This window comes from Neolamprologus multifasciatus, chromosome 2 (genome assembly GCF_963576455.1).
Source record: "Neolamprologus multifasciatus chromosome 2, fNeoMul1.2, whole genome shotgun sequence".
Lineage (NCBI taxonomy): Eukaryota > Metazoa > Chordata > Actinopteri > Cichliformes > Cichlidae > Neolamprologus > Neolamprologus multifasciatus.
The window spans coordinates 6,186,521-6,214,463 of NC_140440.1; the positions used below are offsets into that span (position 1 = coordinate 6,186,521).

The 27,943-nt window shown below is 43.1% G+C and overlaps 1 protein-coding gene across 4 annotated transcripts in view; it reads left to right on the forward strand.

Moving 5' to 3' along the window:
- Window positions 1–27,943, forward strand: part of LOC146523885 (transcription factor COE3) — a 141,153-nt gene that overhangs the window by 11,258 nt on the left and 101,952 nt on the right. For all 4 annotated transcript variants that reach the window (XM_085170436.1, XM_085170427.1, XM_085170431.1 and 1 more), the window contains exons 2-5: window positions 8,018–8,174; window positions 10,538–10,601; window positions 13,170–13,225; window positions 17,932–18,005. In XM_085170436.1, coding sequence (XP_085026562.1) covers window positions 8,018–8,174; window positions 10,538–10,601; window positions 13,170–13,225; window positions 17,932–18,005 — 351 coding nt within the window. The remainder of the gene's footprint in view (window positions 1–8,017; window positions 8,175–10,537; window positions 10,602–13,169; window positions 13,226–17,931; window positions 18,006–27,943) is intronic.

Below are 27,943 nucleotides of genomic sequence, written 5' to 3' on the forward strand. Positions count from 1 at the left end.
CTCAGATGACCTGCTGGCCATCTCCTCGCCGCTTTTCAGCCTCGACTCATTAGTTCATATTACACGGCTAATAAGAGCTAACCGAACAGGTGTGTGTGTCTGTGTGTGTGAGAGAAACAAAACACACACGTCTGATTGGGTAAATGTATTCATGGGTAATTGTGCAACCTGCATAAATCAGCACACACACACACGCGCACACACACACAGAGCAGTGCACAGGAACAATATGTGCATATTTTAACAAGCCGAACTCAATATCCACAGCAATTAGAGAGGAGCTGCTGCGTGTGTGTGTGTTTCTGCTAATTACATTCATTCTGGGTGGCTGCACAGGATGAGATTTCTGTATGTTCAACAGTAACGTGCTGAAAGAAGAAGGTAACCAAACAATCTGTTTTCTGACCTCACACCTCTGAAGATGCACCTCACCTGCCCGTTTGAGGAGGCCGTCGCCGCGTCATTGTTAAAACCTCACGTGCGTGTGTGTTTGCGTCCCTTCCTGCTGTTTGACAGCAGACCGTGCTCCTGGTGAAAGCAGAACCCTTGAATTGAAAACGAGCTCATCAGGATAAAATGATGTGTCTGTGATAAGTGTAGATTTGTGTAGTGAGATTACCTGAATGATGATTCAGCTGGCTGCTCTCGATGCTACCTGTAACAGCTCCCCTCTACATGTTACTGATGAGCGCGTCCTCGGGTTCCCATCAGCCTCGGCTGCTCTCCGTTTTTACCTGTGATCAGCTAATGTGCTAAACAGGAAGTAGGAGCCGGGTCGCAGTTTGGATTCAGAGCTGACAGAAGTTACTGCTGCTCCTGCTGTGATGAGATTACCGTTCAGTGTGTGTGTGTATGTGTGTGTGTCCTGTCAGGGTGTGTTTGCTGTGAGTTTGTTTCCAACTGAATCAGATTTAAACATCCACCGTTTATTTGATTAACATGCTGGCAGCCAGACAGACTGTGTGCATGTGTGCGTGCGCGCTGTATGGCTCATTAGGCCCGTGTGATGTGTGTGTGTGTGTATTTATATGTAAGCGTGTGAGGCAGCAGGCCACACTGGTTAAAGACTCAAACAGCGGTCACACTCCATCTCCTGTTTGATTAATGTCATGGTGTGTGTGTGCGTGTGTGAGATTTATTTTCCAGCTTGTGGAGGATTCGCAGCACCCGGTCTGATCATGAAAGCGTGGCTCTGAGGGGCCCGGTGGTCCTGCATCCAGAGCTATGTTTAAACAAATACACAAAAGACTCAGGAAGACAAAACAAGCAGAAGGACACAAAGTGTGTGTAAAGAGAAAGAACACCTACAGCCAGGGTGTGTGTGACGGCTGCATGTCAGGTGTAAATGTGCCTCATGGTGGCAGCACAGTTTGTGTCTCCTGCTCACTTTAAGGTTGATTTACTCTGCTTTTCCTTCTTTATATATATATGTCGTATATCTCCAGCTCCAGGGTGGATGTTCAGATTACGCATGGTGACAGATTCAGAAGTCATAGATCGGTCAGACTAAACACCTCATCTCTAATATGGTCATCTCAGGCACAGAAGCCCTGCCTACCTGATCTTCAAATCTTGTGTTTATGAGGAGCTAAAAAATGATCAATGGCACAAGTGCCAAAACCTGCAGTTCCTCTAATGTCCACCAGAGGCTCCAGCAGTGAGTCAGTCCCCACAGACTCCCAAGTTTTACAGCGGAGATGAACATGTTTACAGCCTGATACACAAACTGTCTGGTCTCTACAGTGAGAATTTAAATTCACCTGTTTATATGGTATGATGGCTTAAAATTTGCGTTATTAGGAGCATGGCCTCTTTGACTGACAGGTGGATAGTGACACAGGTAGCTGTAGCTGCTAGCTGTCTGCTAGCTTCACCTGAACTGGACCTCTGGACCGGGCTCTTACTGCATCTGACCAATGGCTGCTGTAAGGCTACTGTACTAAAAGGGCGATTAGCATGTACCGGAGTCTGTGAATCTCCCATATCATCTGTGGAAAAGTTATAACTTCATGGTGGCAGCTCAAACTTTAGCTCTGTGGCTTTAAAATGAAACTAGTCAGTTGGGTCACAGGTTGAGCTTTTATATAAATTCTGCATTAGAGTCAAATATAAGATTAATAAGGACAGTTCGGTATTTAACATAATTACCTGTAAATGAGAGGAGGCGACTGAATTTGAAAGGAAATTGTGCAGATTTGCAGAAGTTTGGATGAGAGGCGAGTTTCGGCGGTGCTTGAATCCCAGAGAAGCAGAGACGGAGGTTTAACTCAGCCACCGTGAGCGTGGATATGAACTGACTGCTCCCTGCACCGGCTGTCTTGCTCAGTAATTGTTTGCAGAGCGCTCAACACGACTCCTGCTGACCTTTAATTTCAGACTTTGCAGTGGAAACGTGCAGATCGGCGGCCCTCATTTGCCTCGTCGTGTTTGTTCTGTGTGTGTGTGTGTGTGTATTTATTTATTTTTCTCCTCTCTGCCTGTTGGCGTGTGATTTACACTCCGGGCATGTTCGAGCGAGCCGTGTGCCATCGATACTGTTTTTATTACACCTTGTGCCAAGTGCTAACAGCCGGATACGAGCGGCGCTGACGAGTGGATGCAGCCGCAATTAGCATAATTGAAATAATAATGCTAACGAGCTTTCTGAGTGGAGGCAGAGCAGAGAGGAGAGGGTGGCGATCGGCTGCGTGGACGGGCCGCTGCAGATCATTGTGCGTAATTGGGATAATGGGCTGGTTTAGTGGTGGAAGCGATGCTTTTGATGGCGTTCGGGATGAAACAGGTGCCAAATTCACCGAGCCGCTTGTCTCGGTGTTTGTTTGCTTTAAAATCCACATTTATGTCAGCTTCACGGCGATATTAAACACCAGCAGGTCTGCAGGCTTTGGGTTTTATGACTCCAAAAATGTGCTTTTATTTAAGTTATATCTGAGAAAAGTGTGCAAACGCCCCAACGACTAAAGTGTGACAGTGATTCAGACATCCCAAACCGATGCCCTCCTGCTCTGCAGTGTCTTTGCACACTTTGAAAATCAGATTAGACTCAGCGTGGCTGATCTGGGCCTCATCTTGGTGCGTGATCGCATAGGACGCCTGTGTTCAGAAACGGACTCGATACCAGGCTCTGTTTTAATGTTGTGGCTCATCAGTGTATGTTTGATGAACTTCTGGGGTTCATCCAGGTCCAGATCAAGGAACGTGTTGCTGTGAGAGGGGCAAACGTTTCAGATGTAACTCCATAAAATATCACAAACTGATCCAGATCCAAGAGTGGAGGAAATCTCTACCCTTATTCTATCAGATTTTCAGAGATCACAGCAACCAGGAGACAGAAAAATGAACTATTGACATTAAACCCATTAACACCAAAGGCTTCAAAGGTGCTTTTACTGAGAGTTTAGCAAACCTTTGAATTCGGCCCTTTGCCTTGTTGGCTGCTGGTCTGTTGGAGACTCTGTCCCTCAGTGATTGTTGCAGTTTGACTGTTTGTGAGCACGATTACTCTAAACGCTTTGGACAGGTTTGCATGGGAATGACTTGGAGCTGCTGCTCCATGCTGAAAGGAGATATCGGAAGTAGTTAGGGAAGTAGGCCCTGGGACAGACCCAAGACTTGCTGGAGGGATCATTTCATCCCCATCCGGTACCAACAGATCGCTGCCCCTCCTGTGCCTGGTTTTGTTAGAGTTTTCTTCCTGTTAATAGGAAGTTTTTACTTCCCACTGTCGCCAAGTGCTGCTCAAAGTGGGTCGTTTGATATTTGGGGTCTTTACCTTATAATACAAAGTGCCTTGAGGTGACTGTTCGGTGCCTTATAAATAAAATTGAAGTGAATTTATTTTATTCTCTCCTGGCTGGAAAAGCCTGCTGGGGAAAGAGGGTTTGGGTATCTGTGCTTTGGCTTCTGCCTCCATGACCTGGAGACCAGACTTCACAAGTGAATGTCCACTGAAATACAAGCAATCAGTACTATTATCAGGAACTTGGGGTCCAGGAAATTAAATCAGACTCAGTTTTCTCCATCTTCATGTGAAAAATGACAGATAATTGGTTTTGTTTACTGACTCGTATCAAACACGGAGCATGTTTGTGTGCTTTCGATGCTGTTTTATTGTTGAAGGATTTATTTTTTTCGCTGTGTTTCCAGCATAGCTCCTGTCAGGTGTATGAAAATAGAAACATGGATAAAAACAGATGCTTGTGGAGTTTTTTCCTTCTCTCGGGATCTCATTGAAAATATCTGTCGGTGAACGTGTTGAAGACTTGCTCGCTGTGATTCCTCTCGGTGTTATTTTTACTTTAACACTGTTGTGTTTTCTGACACTCAGCTGCTCTTATTCCCACTGAGCCCCCCTTAAAACCTGACCGACACACCTGAGCTGCTCCTCCTCCTCCTGGAGTTTCTCTGCAGACTCTTCACTCGGCCAAACGCTGCGAGTTGGAGGAATTAGCTTTCAACAAACTGGCCTACAAATGAGGCATTAAGCATTGGTAATGGGGGTGCAGAAAGGTCACGGCTGTATTAATCTGCCGTCTGGGGAATACACCCGTGAGCCGGGAAGCTCGGAGACCGAGAGAGAGCACGGGCGAGCTTCCAAAAACAAACCCTGAGCATGAATAAATATTTATCTGTGCCCCGGCGATCATATTGATCATAAAGCGTTTTAGGAAACAAAACGAGCAGGAAAATGAGATTGATGTAAAAATATTCAGCTGCTGTTTGGAGCGTCTCCCCCTCGGACACATCGCGCTTCTGTGGGCTGAGAGCAGAGGTCTCTTCCTGCAGGAGCATCGATTTTATTTCAGGATCAACAAGGATTTTTTTTCCATACCAAAATAAAATCAGCCGCTGACACCGTTGATGTTTTTGCAGCTTTCACACTCAGTTAAAGGCTTCCTCAGATTCTGGAGGTTGGAAATCAAAAGCAGGGTGACCTCTGACCCCCAGCCGGTGGTTGTTTACATTATGATAATCAGCATTAGAAGCAATACTCTCGGCAATGATTTAATTTCTGCCTCCCTTTTTATTGAAACGTAACAAAAAATAATTTAACATAAAAATTTGTTCGTTCTTTTGTTCTTTAGAGTTTAATTTGCTGCCTTTAAACTCATTTATTTAACCTCTTCCTGCAGAAGCAGTTTATCATGTGACTTTGCATCTCTTTATTTAATGTTAATGAAAGCAGAGGAGACGCCACATCCCAATATCTGTAAAAGCAAAGATTAATTATAACCTTGTGAAGACCAGAAAACTCACATCACCCTATTTTTTATTTATTTATGTGTCCAGGTTTATTTGTAAAACCTTCTAAATCTAAATAATAAAACGGCAATGCATACCACAGCGTCTATGATTGGTCCACTTTGTGGTAACGTTGTGTGTATGACACTGTGATGATCAGCACAGACATGGTCGCTGATGTCGTATCAGGCGTGTCGTTCCCAGTCAAAGCGTCTCCTGCGTTGGATTAATGTTTTTTGTTTCTCCCCAAAAACTCCTGAGTGATCGTTCTCGCTGTCTTTCACAGCGACTAATCTAAACCACGCAGCAGCACATTAGTGACTAACCTCACGCTGATTGTGTCTTGTGTTTTCTTGGCTTTAGTTTGGGCCATTTTTGGCATCTTCTTCCTGCCATATGATGGCGTTTGTCCCTGACCAATAGTTTAACCGTCATCCTTCGTCTTCACTGTGCTAATGTGTTCATATTACACTAACTATAGCTCTGTAGCTAGCCACCAGGTTTCTCACTATTAACCATCACTGCTGTACATTTTAGTTCTTTAGAAATACTTTGGACAGATTATGGTATATCGTCATGCATGCAAGCTAGCTAGCTAACTCCTTACAGGGCTCGCAAAATTTCAAAATCCCTGGTAGCCCTTCGGGCAGGGACTCTTCAGTTTTTGGTAGCCCAAAATAAATTTAAGTAGCCCGAATAAAAAAGAGAGCAATTTTTTGATTGATGTTTTGTTTCCTTTACAATATTATACATTAAAGTATAATATTGTAAAGGAAACAAAACATTAATCAAAAAATTGTTGAAACACAAATTACAAATCATCAACTCAAATACTTGGTTCTAATTGAACAGAAATTTCTATGAACTTGTAAGAACTGTGTAGAACATGAATCAGTCTGTGTCAGATCCTGAATTTGAAATTTCCACTGAAGTCACAGGTAAGAGGCAAGTGGAACCAAGATCGAGGACATTTGCTTTTTGAAGTTTGCAAAGACTGCTAAATTTTGCCAGTGGTAGTTCACTCTTTGCAACATAGTACGCTGTTCTAAACAGATTTTCAGGTTTATTTTTAGTATGTTATTTGCAATTGGTGTTTGTTCTGGGAAAGATATTGCAGACTGAGCAATAATGCATTTCTTGCATTTCTCATGGGTTCTAATGGGGGCCTTTCTTAAAATGACTGGTCCCAGTAACAAAGGCGCTTGTCGACTCAGAAATCGAGGGAAAACCAACAACACACCCGGCAGAACATTATGTTATTTACACGGGTGCGCATGTGCGCATTCGCTGTCAAAATAAAAGACGCGCACCAGATAAGAAGTTGCAACGCGCATTTGCGTCCATATAAAAGCCACTGTTTTTGTCCGCTAGAGTGGGATTTTCACGGCACATTCTGCACCACATCTCTGTGCGTTCATCATTTGTTTGAAGCCAGCTCACCTCCAGCAACCACTTTTCCGAGAATACGCGCGTCTTTTGTGGTTCGGACTCCTTCTGACATTTCTTTGGAGGTGGAGGAAAACTAAAGTAATTGCTTAAAGGAGCTTCTTCGACATCTTTAAGAGTTCTAAACAAATGTCTGTCCTCCTCCAGAAAATCTTATGTACGCAAACACACGTTGCAACCTCTTATCTGGTGCGCGTCTTTTATTTTGACAGCGAATGCGCACCTGCGGACCACTTATGTGCACCCCTGGTTATATAGCTTGTCATATTGCAGCCACAGAAATTCTTTTGTCCATGAAACCATAAAGCTGCACTTTCTTTTTGCCTTATAGTCTGATTTGTCATAACTTTTCCGTTTTGGGGTAAGCTTTTCTTTGGCTGTCACTTCTTCACCCTGACGTGTCTTATTTGGCTCAGCAGAACTAAAATATATATCCTGCTGCTTTTACACACGCACTCACATAACGCTCAGCGATTCTCTGCGCGATCAACCTCTCACATGTTTAAGCTTGCTGCGGGAGATTTCACTTGTCATGTTTGCATAGTAAGCTAACGATTGATAAGACTATGTCAGAGGAATTGGTGCGCAAATTATCATCACTCACCAATCAGTGCTGTCGCTCTCTATACGCAGTTCGCGCGATTGCAAAGTGAAAGCAAAAAACAAGCGCAAATTCAAACGCGATTTCAATATGTCACATATTGACAGTGGCTCACCGATGCCAATGACATAATTACCCAGCTACATTTCCGAAAGAATGCAAAAGCATTGACATATATTTTTCCTTCCTATGATAGGCCGACGGGCAGGGCAGAGATAGATTTTGGTAGCCTGACTGGAAAAATCGCTAGCCCCGGGACGTCGGGCTAGCGATTTTGCGAGCCCTGCCATACTAACCTCCAACTGCTAAGTTGACATGACATAGGACATGGTAGTAAATACATGAGACCAGTTACCTTGACACCCAGATCTTGGATTGTCCACTAGTGACAAACCGCCACCTTCAAAGGGAAGCACCTTAGTCATTCTGATTACAGAAGAAAGAACCAGTGGTAAACCATTAATGTTGTTTTCAGTAACTGAAGCCACTTGCCCAATGTTCACACATGATTATGTCCACTCTGAAGATTTGGAATTCATTTCATTTAATTCTTCTGTTGTTGAGCTTTTATTAACTCCAAGTCGAAAATGATCATCTCACTTTTAAGGTGCCCACCACAGCAACACAAGCCTATAAATCAATATAAATCAATTCACTGTGCTCCGTGTGCGAGTTTAGTGTGTGTGATCCTGTTGAGTTGGAAGGTAACGTTTTCTTTCTCTATTTCAGCGGGGTTGGTTTAGCCCGAGCTCACTTTGAGAAGCAGCCTCCATCCAACTTGAGGAAGTCCAACTTCTTCCACTTTGTGCTGGCGCTGTACGACCGTCAGGGTCAGCCGGTGGAGATCGAGAGGACTTCCTACGTGGACTTTGTGGAGAAAGACAAGGTGAAAAGATTTTTTATTTCTTCAAGAATTTTCTTCAGATTTTAGGTGTTTTTTAAAAAAGTTTATATCTTTGACAGGAAAAGAAGAGGTCAGGTTTTTAGGCTTAAAATTCTAAAATAGCAGGAAAAGATCTAATTTGTAGGAAATGTTCCTACCTTTCATACATCAGAGGCCCATGTCAGGTAATGTCCCCTTAATTCTTAATCTTAAACAAAGCTCTTATGGAGAAAAAACGAAGGAAGAGAACAAAGGATGAAAAGAAATCTAACAGGACTACAAAATAAAGCAGGAAACATGTTAATAATTAACAGTAAATAACAACAGCCCAGTGCATGTGGTCAGAGCAAGACTTACAGGGAACGATTTTAAAGTAGAAGTAACACAGAAAGCAGTCCAGAGGTTTATTATTTGGAGGAAACTCCAATTTTGAATCAAGTATTGTTTTATGTTTTATTTTGAAGGTTTAACTCTGAAAATTGCCATGGTACTTTTTTGTAGTCAGAAGTGACCATGTTTGGACGAGAGGGTAGAGCTAAGTTAGCAGCTAAGGCTAGCTAGCTTAGTTAGCAAGCTTCATTCATAGCTTCACACTCAGAAACAGATACCTGCTAATCAGTATCATCCAGATAAAATGCTATAATTTCTCTAAAACTGGAACTCAGATTTCTTGGACAGTCTGTTAGTACAATTAAACGCACAGCATCATTTAAAGTTCGACATTTTAATATGCAAGTCCATGGAGACTGGCCTTCTGCTGAAGCCTCTAGAGGACACTAGAGGAACTGCATCTTTTGACATTTGCGTTAGCTTTATTTTTTGATTTTGAACGTTTAAATTACACCCATTGAGCTGGTGATCCAAATCTGTGATGCCCTGTCAGCTGGATACAGAAAACCTCAGTTTTAATGTGACTGTTGGGTTTAATGAGCCCCAGTAACAACAATGAAATCCTGGTTATGTGGAACTTCATCTGTAAGACGGGTCCCATGTTGAAAGAGAATGTTTTGGCAATTAAAATGAAGTGTAAATGTCCAAAAATACACAAGTTTGGATCTGTTGTTGACAATATACAGAAAGTACATGAGAATCGCTTCCGCTGCTAATAACACTGGTGATAATCATAATAACATCCCGACAGGTTTGTGGGTGTTTGTTCTTTGATCGGCTGCCAGCTGGCACCATATTCTCCTCTCTACCCACTCGCTCACCTCACCTCTGCTTTGACCTCGAGTCTCTCGCCCTGATACCCCCCCCCCCAACACAAACACACTGGGACTGAGCCAACACTCCCGGGCACAGTTGGCACCGAGCGGCCGACCAACACAGGCTGAAAGGAGGGAGAGCGAGGAGGGGAGGCAGGATAAAAAAGGGGAGTAAAGGTTGAAAGAGAGAAGAGAAGAAAAAGATGGGAGGAAAGGTCAAGACAGAAAGGAAAGGAGAAAAGAGGCGGATGGATGGAGAATAAAGGATGTTTTTAACTACAGAGTCTGAGGCACAGATTACCTGACAGTTAAATGCATGTTTAGGCGTAATTAGAAATAAAACCCTAAACTTTTCCTTCACACAGGTAAGAAAGTGATCAGAGAGCTGCGGAAGTCAGGTATGGCATCACCTGCCCTGCCGACGAGACCCCCAAAACATTTCCGAGTAAATTTCAAAATAAAAGCTTAAACTCAAATCTGTTATTTTCCTCATAAAACAGTGATGCTTGGATGCAGATGATGGGTGTGAAATGCATTCTGGGACGTGTCCTGATAACACAGAGCATGAACGTCTTCTAATCTGACAGCTTTGTGTTCGTTTCAGAGGAGCATAGGGATCAGGGTTCAGAGAGGTCAAAGGTTACAGGGAGTGTCATTCAGCTGCTAACTTAAATTAATTTCAATTTATTGTTTTTTGTGTGTTATTGTTTGGTTTTGATTTGCTTGGAGTCTTTTGCTTTTAGTATTTGGTGTGTTGCACTTGACCAAGTGTGTAAACACCTTTAACTGAGAGATTCTGGTTAGACTGTGGTTTGGTGGCGGTGCAGACTCTTTTTTTTTTTTTTACTTTTACATTGCTCTTCCTTACTCTTTGACAGGAGCAGAAAACATGAATAGCAGGCTAATATGATACCTAACAGCTCTAATATTTGGGAAAAGGACCATGGGTCCTCTGGACCAGCTTTTGTTGACAACTTGTCATGTTTCACAGCTCGCTGAGCTCAGCAGAGGCGTCCTTTTAGTGGCTTTTACTTCAACACATCATCTTCATCATCTGCTTTTCTTAGGATTTCTAAATAACCTTTCTGTAATACTTTCTCACATGTCAAATGCACAGTCAGGATGGCGTTGTTTAACGTGTACTTTGTGTTTTTGTGACAGGAGTACAACGGCGAGAAGACCAACAATGGAATCCACTACAGGCTACAGCTCCTCTACAGCAACGGTGAGCCGAGTGTGTGAATATGCCACTGATCTGGAATCAGAAGTGGAAGTCTGTAAAAAGAAAAAAGGCTGAAAATGCTTTCTGTAAGCTGTAAACATCCTGCTAGCGAGTCATTTTTGAAGGTAGAAAAAGAAAAAAATTACAACTTTTTCCTCACAGATTTACTGTCAGAATCCGTTAGTCCGTTTGTAGCTCCTGACTCTGAACCAGGGCTTCTTCATTAGGACTGGTTTCCAGTTCCATTAAACCAGTTTGCAGAAAACTGCAGCGTCTCTTTGTTTCGGGTCCAGGTGTCTCTTGTGTTGGATGAGGCTCTGGGTTTTTGTCCTTTATTTTTCTGAACAGACGAAGTTTTTAAACCCTCTCGGTGTAACTGCAGCTCACAGGCTTCTGGTATCCCAGACTACTGATATCTATTCAGAATAGAATCGCTCTCAGGCCGACTCAGATTTCAGTGTGGACACTAAGTTTAGCATCAGGACTTCACAGTAACCCAAACCACACAGCAGACTAATTAATGACTCACTTCGTGTTTTGGATGGATCAGAGGTTCTTTGGCTGAAGTTTGGTCTATTTTGGCATTTTACGTCAGTGCTGTTTAGTTTTAAAACAAAAGTCCAAAGTTATATCAGAGCAATAGAGTTTAGTTTAAATAAATCCTTCAGTCAGATTAGGTTGTACCATCTGTGGAAGGAACTAGCTAGCTAACTTCCTGTTAACGTCTAACTTTGCTAAACCTTGTACATCCTGTTTTTCAAAAAGCCTTATATTGATCAGTTTATTGGAGCTGAAAGAATTTGGAGTTTGATTTTAGGAGTGTTTGAAGCAGGAAAGAGTTAATGAAATCAGACTTCAGCGGCAGAGAGGATGGTTACAGAGGCGGTAGAGACAAAGACAAGAAGTAAAAAACAGCAGGGACAAACGGGTTTAATAAATCTCTCTTCTGATTCGTCGTTCTTTGTAACATTTGTGTAGGCAGAAGGCTGTCACGTACTTACGGTAAGCGTGACGGCGACGAAATTCAGTAGATCTAGTGCAAGTAAGACAATCATGTTGCAGAAAGAAGCGTCTGCCTTTCGCAGCATGCAAAAAAGCTACAACGAAAGCACTGATGATGCAATCTGAGGTCAAAGCATAATGGAAATAATGCCAATATTTCTGCTAATTCTCAATGTTCGTGATGAGTATTGAAGGCAGATGTGAATCAGCCCGCTCTGCCAGCATGCTGCAGGTTGTTTAGGTCCAAGTCCAAAAACCCATCAATAATATGTTCCTTACACTGGAGACGCATTTGCATGTGCTGTGCTCTTAAAGAATGACTGACAGCATGAAATTAAAGCCGAAGTGAGCCGTTTTTAAATGCTGCTGCTGCTGCAGGTCAGCCGAGTCTTTGTTCAGGCTGCATTTTAGATTTGCAGTATTGATTGATGAAGTCGAGTTAATGATCGCTCTTTCCCACAGGTGAAACTGTCTGTGTTGGTTTGCGGTTGAACTTTTCCTGGATGATTTAGAGTTTAGAATTAGCGGAGATGGAATTTATATTAAAGGTCACCTCACCGGAGTTAGAGTTTAACTCAGCTGTGCACTTTTAAGACTGCGAGGCTGGAAAAAGTTTTTCATTATCAGCACGCGGAGCGGCGGACATCTGGAATATCTGAGCTCTGTTTTGTCCATCGGTTGGTGGTGGTGGTGTGGTGTGGTGTGGTGTGGGGGAAGTGGAGGGATCTTTTGCTGATTCAAAACACACAGCTCGCCTTTGTGCTGGCACGAGTCCAGAGCTGCAGGAGGAGGGCGGCCGTAATGCTCTCAGACCCCCGCAGAAACGCCAGATAAAGTGGGACATAAAAGAGCGTTTTCTTCCAAAGGGGGATAAATCACTCTAATATGAGTCGGCGTCGTCGGATTAGCATCTTACAGAGGTAATTGACCTCATCTGCAAGCGGGACGGATAGCCGCCATTTAGGCTGCAGACTGCTCAGCGCTCAGCCGCAGAGCGAGGAGTGAATCATGTCAATTAGAAAGCAGAGGAAGCTGCGAGCAAACGGCCCGCAAAGCAAGAAGTAGAGGGAAAAAAAGCTCAAACGCACAATACAATTAGAGCTGCTCCGCCGCTAACAGGTGTTCCCTGCAATTTACTTCCTCCACCCCATGTCGTGTTTGTGTCACATTTACGCCCGGATGCATGGCTAATAAAAGACAAGCAGCTCTGATTGATATTTAATTTGTCGGAGAATGAGGATTCCTTGTTATCCTTGAGGAAAAAGGCGGCGGGGGGGCCGGAGAAGGCGGCCTGGCCCATAAATAATAAACAGCTCTGGAGCAGCGCCGCTGTTTGTTTTTGCTGAGGGGTGTGAGCGACGCTGGGGCGAGACGACAAGAGCGCTAGAAAACACAAATACACAACCAGGACATGAATCGGAACAGAATTAATTTACTGCACATTATCAGGAATCAGATCCTTTATTGGGGGGCGGATTAGCATAAGAGGCTAACGCGGGCATGTTGATGACAGTAATTTATATCTGAACTGTGTGTGTGTGCTCATGCTTCTCTCTTTGTGTTTTTCAGGCATCAGGACAGAACAGGATCTCTACGTCCGGCTCATAGACTCCATGACCAAACAGGTGAGGTAGCGCACGCACACCTGAGCTCTGATTCACTCATAGTGTTTACATCAGAGTGAGTTTGTTTTACACACCTTCACATGTCACACAGCGTGTTTCTGCACAACGACGTGCAGCCTCGAAACTGCCTGGATCGAGCCCCAAAGCCCAGATTAGTTTGACTGGAATAAATCACAACTGGGAAATATTTTAGTGGGCTTGAATAGTCTTACAAACATCAAGCAAACAGTTGCATTGGAGTTTTGGAGTCGCTCTATTTCCTGGTAGTTTACGGTGAGCAGAAGAAATGTCTCGTGAACACAACTCAAAATACAATTTTTTAGAGTGATATTTTTCGGGAAACCATCTTAACCAATCAGAGCCTGTCTTCTGGCTGTTTCTAAATATTACCTATAGAAGATTGGTAACCCTTGTGTTGTCCTCGGTTCAAAAATGGTCCCTAGGTGAATGGCAGACAAGTATATGGGAATCCCGAGGACAACACAAGGTTATTAATATCTGTAGATTTTTGTACTGGTGGTGAAATTCATCCCAAATACAGTTTGAGTTGTATTTTTGAAGCTATGATGCAGATCTTATAGAAGTAAAACCCTTTGAGGGATTCCTGGATTGACTCAATACTGAATACCTTAAACTTTGCCATTTTCTTGCAAGTCCTTCCCAAACTTTACGACTAATCTTGGTCAAAAATAGACAAACTAAATAAATCAGATAATATTGTCAGAGGTGGTGAAAACATACATCAAATGAAAAAAGAATTAGTGGGCAAAGAACAAAGTTGAGTTGTCAGATTAAGAATACTGGAGTAGGTCAGACGAATCCGTTGGATTGTTGAATGTTCCATGGATCAGTCGAATGCCGACTGTCAAGATCAAATCAAATCTGTTCTCTCAGTGTGGAACACGATTGTTCTGATATGTCGCTGAGTTACTGTTAATGGGAATCATCCAGAACCATCGGAGCAGTCAGCACAACAACATGATTGGCTCTTATGTTTCCGGGTCAGGTTGCTCTTTGGTTCTTTTGTGGACGGGGGCGGGACGCCATCTTTGGCTATGCAGGCATCTCCTATAGATTTGTACTAAGGATTATTCATGTGTTGTGTCTGCCTGATAGTGTCCCCGAACGCGAAACAAACAAGACTTCTCTGCTGGTTTCAGGCACATAGTTCAAACCTACTGTAATCTTAAAGCGTTCCCCTAAAGTTAAAACTAAACTTTCCTGTCCTCCTCCGCCTCCTCCTTACTTTCTTAAACTCGAGCAGCACTGATGTGTTTTCCTTTCCACTCGATGTAGCTCGGGCTTCAGCTGACTCCACGTCCTCCCATCTTTCCGGTTTTCACTCACTCAGAAACCCCCGTGTGGGATTTGAACCTGTGAACAACCTCGCTGCCAACAAAAACCTCCAAATGTTTCCACATTCCTGTCAGCGCTGCCGGCTGACCTCCCTCCTCGTTCCTCCAGATCGTCCTGTTCCTCTCGTCGAGCGCTCTACCTCAGATGTTTGTCATTGTAAATATTAAAAGACATCCAAATGTGCTCGCTTCTCCTCCCAGCTTCAGCTTATTTATCCCCCGTCATATCACAACCCTCCCGGCTGCCGCGGCCCTGTCGGCATGTCACCGATCGATGTACCAAGCGGCTCCCCGACAAAGCGTCAGCCAAACCGATCAATAGGCCCTAATGTGGCGCAGCGGCGGCACACTGGAGACAATAATCCTGACACCTCCTCCTCCATGACACGCACACACCTTCACCTCCCAGTACACGACACCCCATTGGTGGAGAGGCAGGCCTGACAGACAGGTCGGCTGGAGTCCCCATGGATCGATAAATCCCCGTCGAGGAGCTGTTAGGAGCCCTGCGTCCACGGGTTTGTCAGAGCGAGGAGGAGCTGCATTAATGCAGATTGGACCGTGCAGCGATGCAGCTGGCGCAGTAACTTCTGCACAGCGAGTCACATCATGCAACAAGGCTGAGAGGCTCACACACCGGGAGACCCCCGCGGGAGGTGTTTGTGCTCCTTTTGGAAAATATTTCTGAGCTCAAATAACTCATATTTAACCCTCTCAGGCTCAAATTAAACTTTTTGTTGCTAATGCACAACCAAGTCCTTCAGTGGTACTCCTGAGTAAAAAAACCTCATAAAATATGTATGTGGGGTAATCAGGTTGTTAGTTTTTAACTGTTGCAAATCGGCAACGCCTGCCTCGAGAGGGTGAAGAAATGTTCAGCCCACGTTTCTCACGTCGCCTTAAGCAAACTGTTGTGAAGACTTCCTCAATGTAGGCCTCGTCTTCCTATTTTTAACCTTTTGTAAAAATCAGCCTCCTCTTCTAAAACAAGTCTTAATGTGCTCCAAATCGTTCACACCCCAGGTTCATGATTTTCTCCTTAAGCTTTTTATATCTTTGGAAACCCCACGTTTTAAAACTTTCACTGACAAACAAATTTCCGACATGCTCCCTTTATAAAACATGCATCAGTGCTTGAATGACAAAAACTATGCAGAGAATGAGAAACACTTTAAAGCGACATGTAAACAGCGTTTTTAGTGTCACTGCAAACACACACACACACACTCACTCTGAAGGCTGCTGAACTTTGAGAACAAAAACGACTGTTTTTCAGATTAAAGTTTTTTTGTGAAATATTTACTCAGAACAAAATTTTAATAAAGATACTCAGTCCTGCCCAAAACATCTCACCTTTTCCAAATATTCACTTTCTAATAAACTACATTATTTTTTCCAAAACGGCCTCGTCCTCACTTTTTAAACATGTGAACGTCTGAAAATGTCTGAGGTGTGTCCCCGCAGAAAGGGGATATTAACCTGCAAATAAGCATGAAAGTGGACATGCAGTCACGCACTCACAGGACTCATGCATCAGGAATGATGATGTATAAATATCGACCACCAGTTCTGTGTGTGTGTGTGTGTCCCTGATGCAATCCACATCCCTCCTAGTCAAACTGGAGCGTTTTAATCCAGAGGAACAGAGCCAGGATCGAGATCAATAATGCAGAAGTGGTCGTTATCCTAAAAGTATGGTCCCCCAGGGTGTGTGTGAGTGTGTGTGTGTGCAGGGTGGAGGTCTGTTTTGACTATAAAGGTGGATGAGGTAGCAGTAGGTCATCACAGGAAAAAAGAAAAGAGGAGGAGGAGGGGTGAGGACACACACCCGTGTGCTTTTAGTGGAGTTCATTTACAACAACCAGGGTATTACAAAAACCACACACATTTCTGCTTCTGTCTCTGTGAGGGCCCTCTCTGAAATAAAGGAGTCCCATCACAGTGAAAATCAGGCAGAGTCAAACCCGAGCCCTCAAACCCGCACTGATGCCCTCTCCTTCCAAAATGTCCCCATAAGAACGTGGGTCCCCACAAACACCCATATACGAGTACAATCGCACACCTAGCCCTACTCACAGCGGTCATCCGTCATCCAGACTCTGACACGACAGCTCTGCGGGGGCGAGGAGGAGGGAGAGTGGAGGATGAGGAGGGGGGGCGCCACCCGCCATCTGGCAGGGAATTCTGGGAAGGCCAGAGGAGGCTGAGACCACCAAAAGGGGAGGTGGTGGGAGGTGTGAATGGTTGGAGGCCATGTTTGACTTTATTACTGGTGCAGACTGTGGATAGGCAGAGGGGGATGACAAAATAAAAGGAACACCTGCACACATCTAAATATCAGCTGATCAGATTGAAGCTGAACCGGATGTACGGCAGGAAAGCGATGAATGCTAGTATACAGACTAAACTAGTTTAAATGGTTGGGGTTTTTTTTTTTTTGCTTTTGCATTTGCTGCCACCTGTATCGGTTTGGCTCACGGGGGCAGCAGAGATGCCCGGCCGCCTTCTCCAGCTCTTCTGGAGAAACATGGAGGCATTCCCGGATCAGCCGAGAGATGTGATCTCTCCTTCATGTCCTGAGGTCTTCTCCCTGTAGGACATGCCTGAAACACCTCACTGACGAGGTCTCAAAGAGGAGTCTTGGGTAGATACTGAAGCACCTCAATTGCCTCCTTTTTGGAATCCCTGACAAATGACTGAGCTCCTCACTCGGTGTCTGAGGCTTCGGAGGAAGCTCATTTCAGCCGCTGATATCTGCAGTTTAACTTTTAGGTTCCTGCCCACTGCTTCTAGCCTTAGAGGTAGTTCGACTGGTAGTTCGACCAGCTCTCTCTTCACCACAGATCTCAGGAGGCAGAGCTGGGGATTCAATCCCTGGCTGCTCCAGTCTGCATGCCAAATACCTTTTGGGCAAGATACTACCCGACGTTGCTCTCTGATGCGTCCATTGGAGTGTGACTGTATGTGAATTTTAAGTAGAAAGTGCTTGTGTGAATGCGACGTGTTGTTTATAGTACTTTGAGTTCTCAAATAGAGTCGAGAAGCGCTTTATTAGAACTAGTTTATTTATCATTTACCACAAAGGCCCAGTAATTCAATCCCATCACTGCAGATGCTGTGACAATCTCCCGCCTTGCCTCGCTCGTGAATAAGACTCTGAGGTACTTGAACTCTCCCACAGTAGGCTCCAGGGTTGGGTGCCCAGTTCACTTAACAGTTCTTTACCCATTTGCAGATTTGTACTCTGTGGGAGGAAAAATAAATGAGATTGTAGGCCGTACGATTTCATGTGATGAGTTTTAAGGAGATGAGTTCTCTGTCGTAATCAGCTGTTTGCTTCTGTCCCATCAGCCCATCCTGTATGAAGGACAGGACAAGAACCCGGAGATGTGTCGCGTCCTCCTCACCCACGAGATCATGTGCAGGTAAGATAAGACAGATCTGACAGATGTGCTGTCTGTTCACGGATTCAGCGCTTGGCTCAGCGGCACTTTGGAAGGAGAGCAGGCGGCAGTTTCTGTCAAACCTGTGACTTTTTAATTTGTGTTTTTGTTCAGGCTGAAGCATGGTTTAATAACAGTGCAGTGTAATTATCTCCCTGCAGTGTGTGTGTGTGTGTGTGGAGTGTTAATTATGCTTGCAGAGGAAGTGCGTGCTTGTTAGATTGTGATATTTAAACCAAGAGATGATTGGATAATGGAGAAGTTTAGATGTGAAGAAGAGTTTTTGTCTCTGAGAGAAGAAGGTGTTTAAAATGTAAATAACTGATCAAATTTAAACAACTGAATAACAGAATTTTGTAGGCGTGTCCAAAAACAAAGAAACTGCTAAATAACCGAACTGCAACCAAATAACGAGGTATACACACACGCTAATGTACTGATGTCACCGGCTGGGCGCAGCCCCTTGGTAGGCTTCTAGAAGCCGGCCAATCACAAATAAGCAGGCTTAATGAGTACAGTAGAATATAAATAAGGATTATTTTTGAAATGTGAATCATGCAAAGCTGCTCTAAAAGAGTCCAAGAAGGAAAATAAAAAGCTGGAAGTCATTATTATTGTCGATTAGATTTGGGCATAATTTCTATGGAATGATGTATTCATTTTTTGTTATATGTTAGAATAAACTCTCCAGAGAAAATGAAAACACTCAACTTTGGGAATGTTAAGCGTTAATCTTTTGGAGGCCTCTCCAAGCCCAGAGATTGAGTGGAGTATGTGCTTCTTCTAGGACAAATATCATCTTCAGATTTTGTGAACACGTTAGTCAGTTCATTAAGTTAATCAGAAAAAGACTAATTTTGCTATAAAAATGTCCAGACACCTTTTCCAGGGTCAAAGCAGTTTTCTGGCAATTTCATCTTCGCTTAAAATTCTATAAATAAATTCTTTACTAAAAATATTAGAAAATTTGTCTCTCAATGTGAATCTGTCATTAAAAATGATATTGCTATTTACATTTAGAACACATTATTTATCTGCCTTTATTTAAACATGCAAAACATCAAAACAAAAACAAAAAACAAATTTAATACTTGAGAAATGCTGCAGATTGCAAAGCGCATGAAAACATGGCCTAATGATCAGATGTTTGTCTTTGGTCGGTGACAACTTTCTTATTGTGTGACCATTACTCGGTTAGCTGTAAGTTGGCTAGTTTTGTTAGGCTAATGTTTGAGTTGCAGGAGAGTTGCTTGTGTTATTGATAATATGTATTTGTACATGTCTGTGCGCTCACCTCTGAGTCCCACTGTCCCTGGGGGCGTGGGTCACCCACTGAAACAGACTGGCGGAGGTGGCACAGAAACTTTCTGACTTAATTTGTTTCTCCATCTAATAAATGAACCTCTGTTAGATAAAAATGCACTATGCCCAAAATCCAATCACCTGTCTAACCTCGAAAAACAGCATTAAAATTCAAACATTTTCAATGATTTCAAGCTCCTGTGTGAGCCCTGTATATAACACAGGTTTATAATAAAATTTGTATTTGTTTGGGTGTCGTTTTCTTGGACGTTGTGAAATTCTCTTTACTTTTAAACAGTGAGGGCATTTAAAAATGTTTTACAAGATGTAGATTTGATGATGGTTTTACATCAGAATTTAGTTTCACTTTTACATTTTTATTTGAATTCTTAATTATCTTCATATTTTAATCTGTACCTGAATTGTAAATCTTAAATATTGTGTATGGATTTGGTTTCCGTTGTGTTTTCTAGTTTCTGCTTTCATTCTAGTGGCAGCTTTGTGCCTGAATATATTTTCATTTCTTCCCTTTTTGGGGTATTTTGTAACTTTAAAGGTACTCCTGTACAGCTTTTCGTTATTCGAGGTTGTATTGATAAAGTGTGTGTGTACATTTGTTGGCCTGAACGCTCTGTGTGTGTTTTTGTGAGAGCAAAAAAGAGCAGCTGTTGGGTTGTTGTTCATCACACCAATCAACACGTTTCCTGCCCTGCGTGTCTCTGCTGTCGTCTGTGAGTTAATGGTTTTACTGGTTCAGACCGAGGAGTGAAGAACAACCATAGTGTGTGTGTGTGTAGCATGGTGAAAATAGGACACACAAACACACAAATATATAAATACAACTGAATCTGAAGTGTCAGTTGGAGCTCCAGCAGTCTGTTTCTCCACATGTAGGGGAAAAAAAATCATCATTTTTGATGGTTTATATTTATTTATCGCTCATCTGTTTGTTTCCCAGTGTGAATAAACTGGTTAATGTGGACATAATATCCTTTTATAACTTTTTAGGGGCAGTGAATTGGTGAATGAATGAAGAAATTAGTTTACATGTTAACTAGTCTGTTTGTAGAGTTAACTGGTTTAGGTGTACTACAATAAACTGACTCATCTGGGATAAACTGAGCCAAATGTGTTCCACAAGCTGGTTTACATTAAAACAATAAAGGGAATAGATTGGATTCATTGTTTTAATGAATTAGTACATGCAGTATATTTGGAGTTAACTGGATTGTCAGTGTATAATTTTGTATAAATCTGGCTGTATTAACTGACTTAGGCCTTAGTGCCAAGGACCTGGAGACCAGTCACTGATAGGTAAAACTTTCCTAAATGGCTGGAGAGCGGTTCTTGGGGTTAATGATTGTTACATCTTTAGGGAAAAAAACCTTGAAGGGAAACTCTTTCTGTTTCCACTTTTCACAGCTTCACCAGCTTGGTGAGTATTTTGTGAATGCCTGCAGAGAAGTGTCTTCTTCTTGTGTTTGTGTCTTCCATGCAAACTATGGATGACTGCAGCTTTCTGCTGGCAACCAAAGCGAGGTTTTTGGTGCAGGACCCTCTTAGCGACTGACTGCCAGCAACCTACAGTCACCACTTACCAGCCAGGAATGCACATTTTTCCTATCACTTGGTTGCCAGGGTGTCACCAATCAGGCTACAGACCTTGGTGAATGAGATTATGAGTGTGCTGCAGTATACAGTAATAGTCCAGTAACGTTGTAATCTGCTCAGTAAACTGGACCAAATGTACAGCGAGTCAGTTTACATGGGCAGTGAACTGGTTTACATAGTAATAACTTTGTATGAACCTGAACAGTTTTTTTTCAAAATTTTTAAATTAAGTAATCACTCAGTTCATGTTTGCATAACATTTTAGCCATCATAACATTTGAATAAATTGGTGCATATTTGGAGTAAAATAGTTGGTGTAAATCTGGAAAAGACGGGCCTAGCTACCTGTCCTAGGTGTGCAGTTTTGTTGGTGGACATTAAACTGAGTTATCTATAAAATAAAAAGAGCCAAATGTGAAAAAGTTTATCTAGAAGTGGTTTGGGAAACTGATAACTTTAAAATCAGTTTAAATATGTGGTAAAGTGGGTTAAATTGGGTGCACACTGTTAAGATGTTTAATAAATAGGTAAAATGGTGTAAACCTTAATGTAAAGTGTACACATGTGTGGTGAGTTGGTGCAAATCTGAAAATAAAATTGACAGTGTTAACCTGCTTTAGTGTGCAGTGTGTATAGTAATCTGGGTCATCTTTAGAGTAAACTGGGTCATCTTGAGAGTAATCTGGGCAAAAACAGCAACAGCTCAGAATGGAACTTGTTTAAATGTTTAGTGGTGGTTTTCAAACTGTTAAGATGTTACTAAAAAAGTTAAAAATGGAATAAACAGGTTTAAATGTTTGTTGGATTGGTTTACACAGTGAGCAGAAAACTCAGTTTGTACCATTCAGTTGAACTTGAAGCGGTTAAAACAAGAACAGGTCTGACATTTTCGACCTTGCATCCGCCTCCTGCTCTGGCGTTTATCTCTCCCGCTTTTTCAGCCAGACTTGAGTATCTGTGAACTTCCCTTCTGCTCTCACTTTTTATCGAGCTCACTTCCCCCTGCGAGATTCCGTCGATACGAGCTTCATTTCCATAACGACGGCTGGCTGTCGGCGTCTCTGAGCTTCAGTCATTATGTGATTGAGTGCGATTATTAACCAGCTTTCCCCCTGATGGATGTTGTGTTTCCATTCACTAATGAGTGAGGCATCAGAGACTGCCTTGCTGTTTCTAACACACGCTCCGTGTTTCTCTGCCTCCATGGCCCCAGGTGAGGTCGTCTTTATGGGCGTCCCCATTGGTTTGTCTACCTGGATGCTGCACCTTTGGGTGTAGCACCTGCTGCAGGATGTTACCCTCTAATGTTTTTTTCTAACAGAGACCTTCTCTGGGTTTCTTCGGGTCTTAAAGTAGTTAGGTTTTCTAGGAAAACCTGAAAAGACGTGAAATAGTCAGTATTTACATTAAACTGAGCTATTGTTTTAGACCTTAAAAAGCTGATATGTAGTCATTCTTTTTCCCCCCTCATAAATCTTGAAGAATGCAGCAAAAATGAAAGAAATGAATGCTCTTGGTAGTGAATTCTAGGCCTCATCATCCTACTTTTTGCTGATATCCTTCTCATGTTGGTCAGTATGTTGATGAAACTGGTATTAGATCTGATTTGAGCCTATGTTTAGTTTTTAAACCTGCCTAAAACTCTGAAAAAGAAACATTATGCTCTCACTGCTTGAGTTGTTGGTTACTAACAGATTTATATTTTATATACATTTAACAGTCATGTAGAAAACAAACCTTTTTCATGCACTTTAATCATACAAGAACCACCGAACTCAGAAATTGTCACTGAGATAGTGACAGTGACAGAGCATCACTCTGTCCAGTTACGCGCTACACTAATGGTGTCACAGCTTTGTTATTCAAACATGAAAACAAATCCCAGCCTAAGTAACTGAATGTTTTAGTCCCTTCATCCTGTAAACCTGGAGAACATCCAGCCAGGATGCTACAGCATCAGTGCAAAATACAGCACATGTGCAGCGGATGCACTAATTTGTACACGTAAATGTTAAAATGAGGGACCCTCAGTCTGAACAAGAGTTTAAGTTACTAGTTACAGAGAAAACATCACAAACTCTCAAAAGTTTTGAGCTTTTGGGTTTGCAGTGGTGCAGATTTCCATGTGCTTGTAGTTTGAAGATGTTTGTGAAACACGTTTCTGGATTATCTCTGGTGTGATTCTGTTTGTTCCTGGATTATCGCAGATTAAATTCTGGATTTTTATTCAGTTACTGAGTTGGAACTGGGTTTGGTGGTATCTGTTTTTCTGGAAGCCGCTCTGGGACACTGTCAGGTTTCCTTCATTGTGTGTTTGAGCTCTGACCTCGCCGTCATATTACCGATTCACATTAGCCCTTCTTAAACTGATCTCTGCAATCACAAAGCAGCGAGAAGCACTGAGAAGCAGGCGCTGCAGCGGCAGCCAGGTTGGCACTGTGGCATTGCCAGCAGGCTCCCGGAGGCTTGCCAGCTCCGGGCCGCTCGCCTCGCCTCGGCTCGCCTCGTTGGCTGCCAGGCTTCGGGCGATGCTGAGGAAAACCTGCTGCCGCGCTCACAGAGGAAGGTGGCGTCCAGGCCGGGCTGGAGCGAATCAGCGGGCCTGGCGGCTGCTGAGGTTTTCCAAGCCTTTGGGTAATTACAACACTTGCCCTTTGAAAGCGAGCCCTGCATCCCTGGCCCGTCCCACTCTGTGTTATCTGGATGCTGTGATCCTAGTGACGCAGTGGGAATCGCTGTTTATTTTCCTTCTGTGTGTGTGTGTGTGAGAGAGATAGCAGCACCGACATGCCTGGACAAACCTTCTCTTTGTGGCTTAAGTAGATTCCACTTGTGGTGACGTCTGAAGTGGCGAGGAGGAGCAGCCAGCGGTAATGATGCTTGTGTGGCCTGTCTGAGGCTCGCCGGCCAAACTGGCTCCTGTGGCTCCAATGTTTTTGGTGGCCTGAGAGAGAGAGAGAGAGTGGTCGTACACACACACACACACACACAATCTCTCTCTGCAGCAGGGACGAGCTCTCGCCGCCAAATGAGTGACAGCAGCAACACCACACACACTGTTTATTTTATTTTAGCCACACACACACACACTCAGCCCCTCTCAGGTCTGTGTGTGTTGTTCCTCGCAGTCATTAGCCGGCCGTGGTGTTAGCCTGTTTGCGGCCCGGGGGGAAACGTCATTAGGGCGATATTGTGGACGCTCAGCCAAGGTTTGTTTTCGTCTTTGGAAAGGGGCCCCAGGTCCCTGGAGGGGCCCCGGCAGTGCTCCTGGGGTCCAGTTTGTTTATAACACTTCTTTGGCAGTTTGGAGGAGGTTGTCACCACAGCAGCACCAGTGGGTTTCCAATGCTAATTGGTCTCCTGGAACTTTCACTAATGGCTCCAAGTAGCTGGGGGAATAAATTATTGTGGCGTGTTCTATGGCAACAGTCACACGTCCATACAGAGACACAAACACGGCACTCGGTTTATGATTTTTCTGTACTTAGAGATCAAACGGTGTGATAAATGATTCATAAAGCGACTCATTTGGCATTCGCAGCCTCGATTTGACGCTTGTTTGTCAAATGGCAATTTGATTCAGGACAGCATGGGGCGAACGCAGGACGTCACGGGTCATATGCAATATGATTAATTGTTAAGAATTACCGGAAGATATGTTAATGACCCTCGCAGCGATAAGAGAAAAGCATTGTCATTGTGCAGAGCAGCTTGTCAGAAGGAAGAAAATTAGATCTTGTGTCGGGATCGTGTTGTTATTTTAATGATAGATGGATTGCTTGTATCAGATTTTTTTATATTTGCATTTCAGAAAGCTCGAGCTCGCCATTGTAAATTAATTTTGACAAATATCTGAACGTTTCTGTCTCATTGTTGGCTGAAAAATGTCCTCTGAGGCGGAGAAACTGGGAGTGATACCGAGCTGCAGCTTAAAAGTACGCTGAGCTTAAATGTAAGAAAAAGTGCAGCATTTAAATGTTTTTGTACTGAATGTGAAGCTTATGTTAAAGTTTCAGTCCACTGGAATATAAGTTATGCAAACATGAACTGAGTGATTACAACAGGGATCTCAAAAATAAGGCCTGGGGCCCAGAATTGGCCTGCACAACACTCCAATTTGGTCCACTGGACGGCTTTGAAAAATGCGAAGATCTGAAGGAGGAGAATTATTTTAGATGTTTAACTGTATTTTCATAATTTTTATAGCTTCTCCTGCTGATAATGACAGGAATGGTCTATTTGATGGTCTGTTGTCCGATAAACATCATTGTTCACATTCCTCATATCATTATGTTCTAGCACAGCGGTCCCCAACCTTTTTTGTGCCACGGACCGGTTTATGTTCGGCAATATTTTCGCGGACCGGCCTTTAAGGTGTCGCGGATAAATACAACAAAATAAAACCAGTAACAGTACCAAAAAAATGAATATTATTCATAACACACGGGAAAAGACCCAGGGAAACCGAGTTAACGATAAAAACGATTAAAAAAATAACGCTAAAAACCCTGAAATCATAAATTTCACACCGAGCCTCAACTGTCGCAGCCAAACGACTCATGGACCAGTACTGGTCCATGGCCTGGGGGTTGGGGTTTGCTGTTCTAGCAGATGATTTGTGTTTATTTTTACATAAAATGGTCAAGGTCACGTTTATTTCTATTGTACATTTAAAAGAACCAAAGCCAAATTGCTTCACAGGCAGGAAAAAAGAGAAAAAAAATGAAAAATGAAACAATTACAAGATGCTAAAGTTTGGCTTGAATTAAAGACAGCAGAAATGAGTCTTCAATAAACATTTACATGCAGAAACATTTGGGGTGGTTCTAATATATAATTCCAGTATTCCAGAGACTTGGCGCAAAAGATCGGTCAGCTAAATGGTAACCCGATTTACTCTCTTAAAAATAATCAATAAGTCAACAAGGTGAAGCTAAAACCGGAGTAACACGTTCTCATCTCAGATGCATCATCTCATCTGAGCTAAACGTCGAGCAGTGGGGTTTTGTCTTCCCAAATCAAAAGCATGACTGACTCTTTCCAAGACAGTATGAGGAGGATGGGCCAACAAACCCAAGTGGAAGCAAAAAGTTTTTACATGTTTATCAACATGCAATGTGTTAGCAAGAACACGTAAATTCATCCCTGTTGTGAAATTCAAAGATCGGACTCCACATTTGTTGTTGTCTTCAGATCTCAGAAATACTTCACTTTGATTTTTAAACGTGTGCCGCGGTTCCATCTGCCTCTCGGCTCTTTTAATTAATTAAATATGAAAGTATTTATTCATACTGTGTAGTCGTTGTTGCATGTAAAACACTTTGTGTCGCCTTGTTGTTGAAAGGTGCTCTACAAATAAACTGGCCTTGCTCGGCCTCCCCTCTGATTGGTAGAGGTTGAACATGCAGCCTGAGAGGAACGCCTGCAGGCACTGCTCAGGGCAGTAAAAACACGTTAACATCCTCTGCATGTTTTCATGAAAAATAAAAATATTCACAGTCAATATCCTCAAAAAAAAAAGGCACATGAGTGAACGCCACAAATGTTATTCATTATTTCTGTTGATTTACTGACTGTTTATTAAAAACTTATTTTGCTGGTTTAGTTTGAACTCTGAGCCCTAAATCGACTTTGTCCACCTTTTGTAGTAATTAATACCAACTACAAATGAAAACAACAACACATCCCTCTGAAAAAAAATAATACTATAAATGTACATTAAAGTGCTGTAAACCCAATCAGCTCTGCAGCACCTCTCCTGCAGTTTGTATTTGCAGCTGATCAGCTTCCAGCCCTCGCAGCTTCACCCCGTTGAAGGCTGCGTGAGAGGTCACTGAAGCGTCCCTCTTCTCATTTCTCGCTCCTAACCCTAATAGGGCAGCTTTGCCTCTCGCTTTAAGACTTTAAGACTCTCTAAAAAAAAAACTCACCTTGCTCTGATTGGCCAAGTTCTGAAAGCCTCCAGAAGGGCAACACACAGTGCTTTGAGAGCTACACTCTTGGCTTTTGTGAAATGTTTAAATATTAAAGAGACAGGATGGGGACACCACCCTGTCCTCATCCCCAGGCCGTCACATAGCGCGGCCCTGGTGCCATGGTTACGAACACGGTGTGACGCGTCAGGATGCCGGGATATCCAATTACAACCTTTCACCACGTAAAGATGTCATTCAGCCTGTTCTCGTCCCAGGGGCGTGGCTTTGGTTTGGTTAACTTACGTCAGGGCGTCCTTTGAATTAGGGCCTGAATCGGTGCTCGTTTCTCAGCGAGTTCTTGTTAACCGACTAGTTTTTAATGCCGTAACCAACGAGTGGAAGTGAAAGAACTGCAGAATGCTAAGGGTCCAAACAGGAAGTGTACCACAACCATCCCTCCAGCCTCCTTATGAGGACTTTGCACATGTGCAAACCTGGCCGTCGTCCCTGTGGCCATATAGACGGAGTGACACGTGAGGGTGAACAGATTTAACCACAATCTTCCCAAAGCGTAGTCACTGTATTGTATTTTTACCCTGTTTTGTCTTTTTTCTTATAGAATTATTTTAATATTTAAACCTGACGGTGTTTTTTTTCCTGATTCTTTGATCTCGTCCGTCCCATAACATCTGCATCACATTATAAATAAATTTGATTGGATATCAATATTCAGATCAGTCAGTACTGATGTACTTTGTTACATCCCCTACCTGACTGCACACCTCACGATGCATTCACTGATGGCCTCCAGCCGTCAGGACATTTGGACACTTCGTCATTCAGACAGTTTCCTGCAGTTTCAGTGTGTAAACGTCTGCAGTGGCGTCTCATCCGTCCATCCATCTGATGGATATTAATGTGCCGGGCTCAGCCGACTGCTGTTCTACATGCCACACTGACCCACCACACCAAAAGCCTCATTTGGCTCCACCCGTCCCCCACCCTGCAGAGCTGAAGTAGAAATCCAGCGCTCCCTCCGGATGCCAGCACAGACTCTGGACGGGCTACTGGCTCGTTTAATTTTGGAGTCTG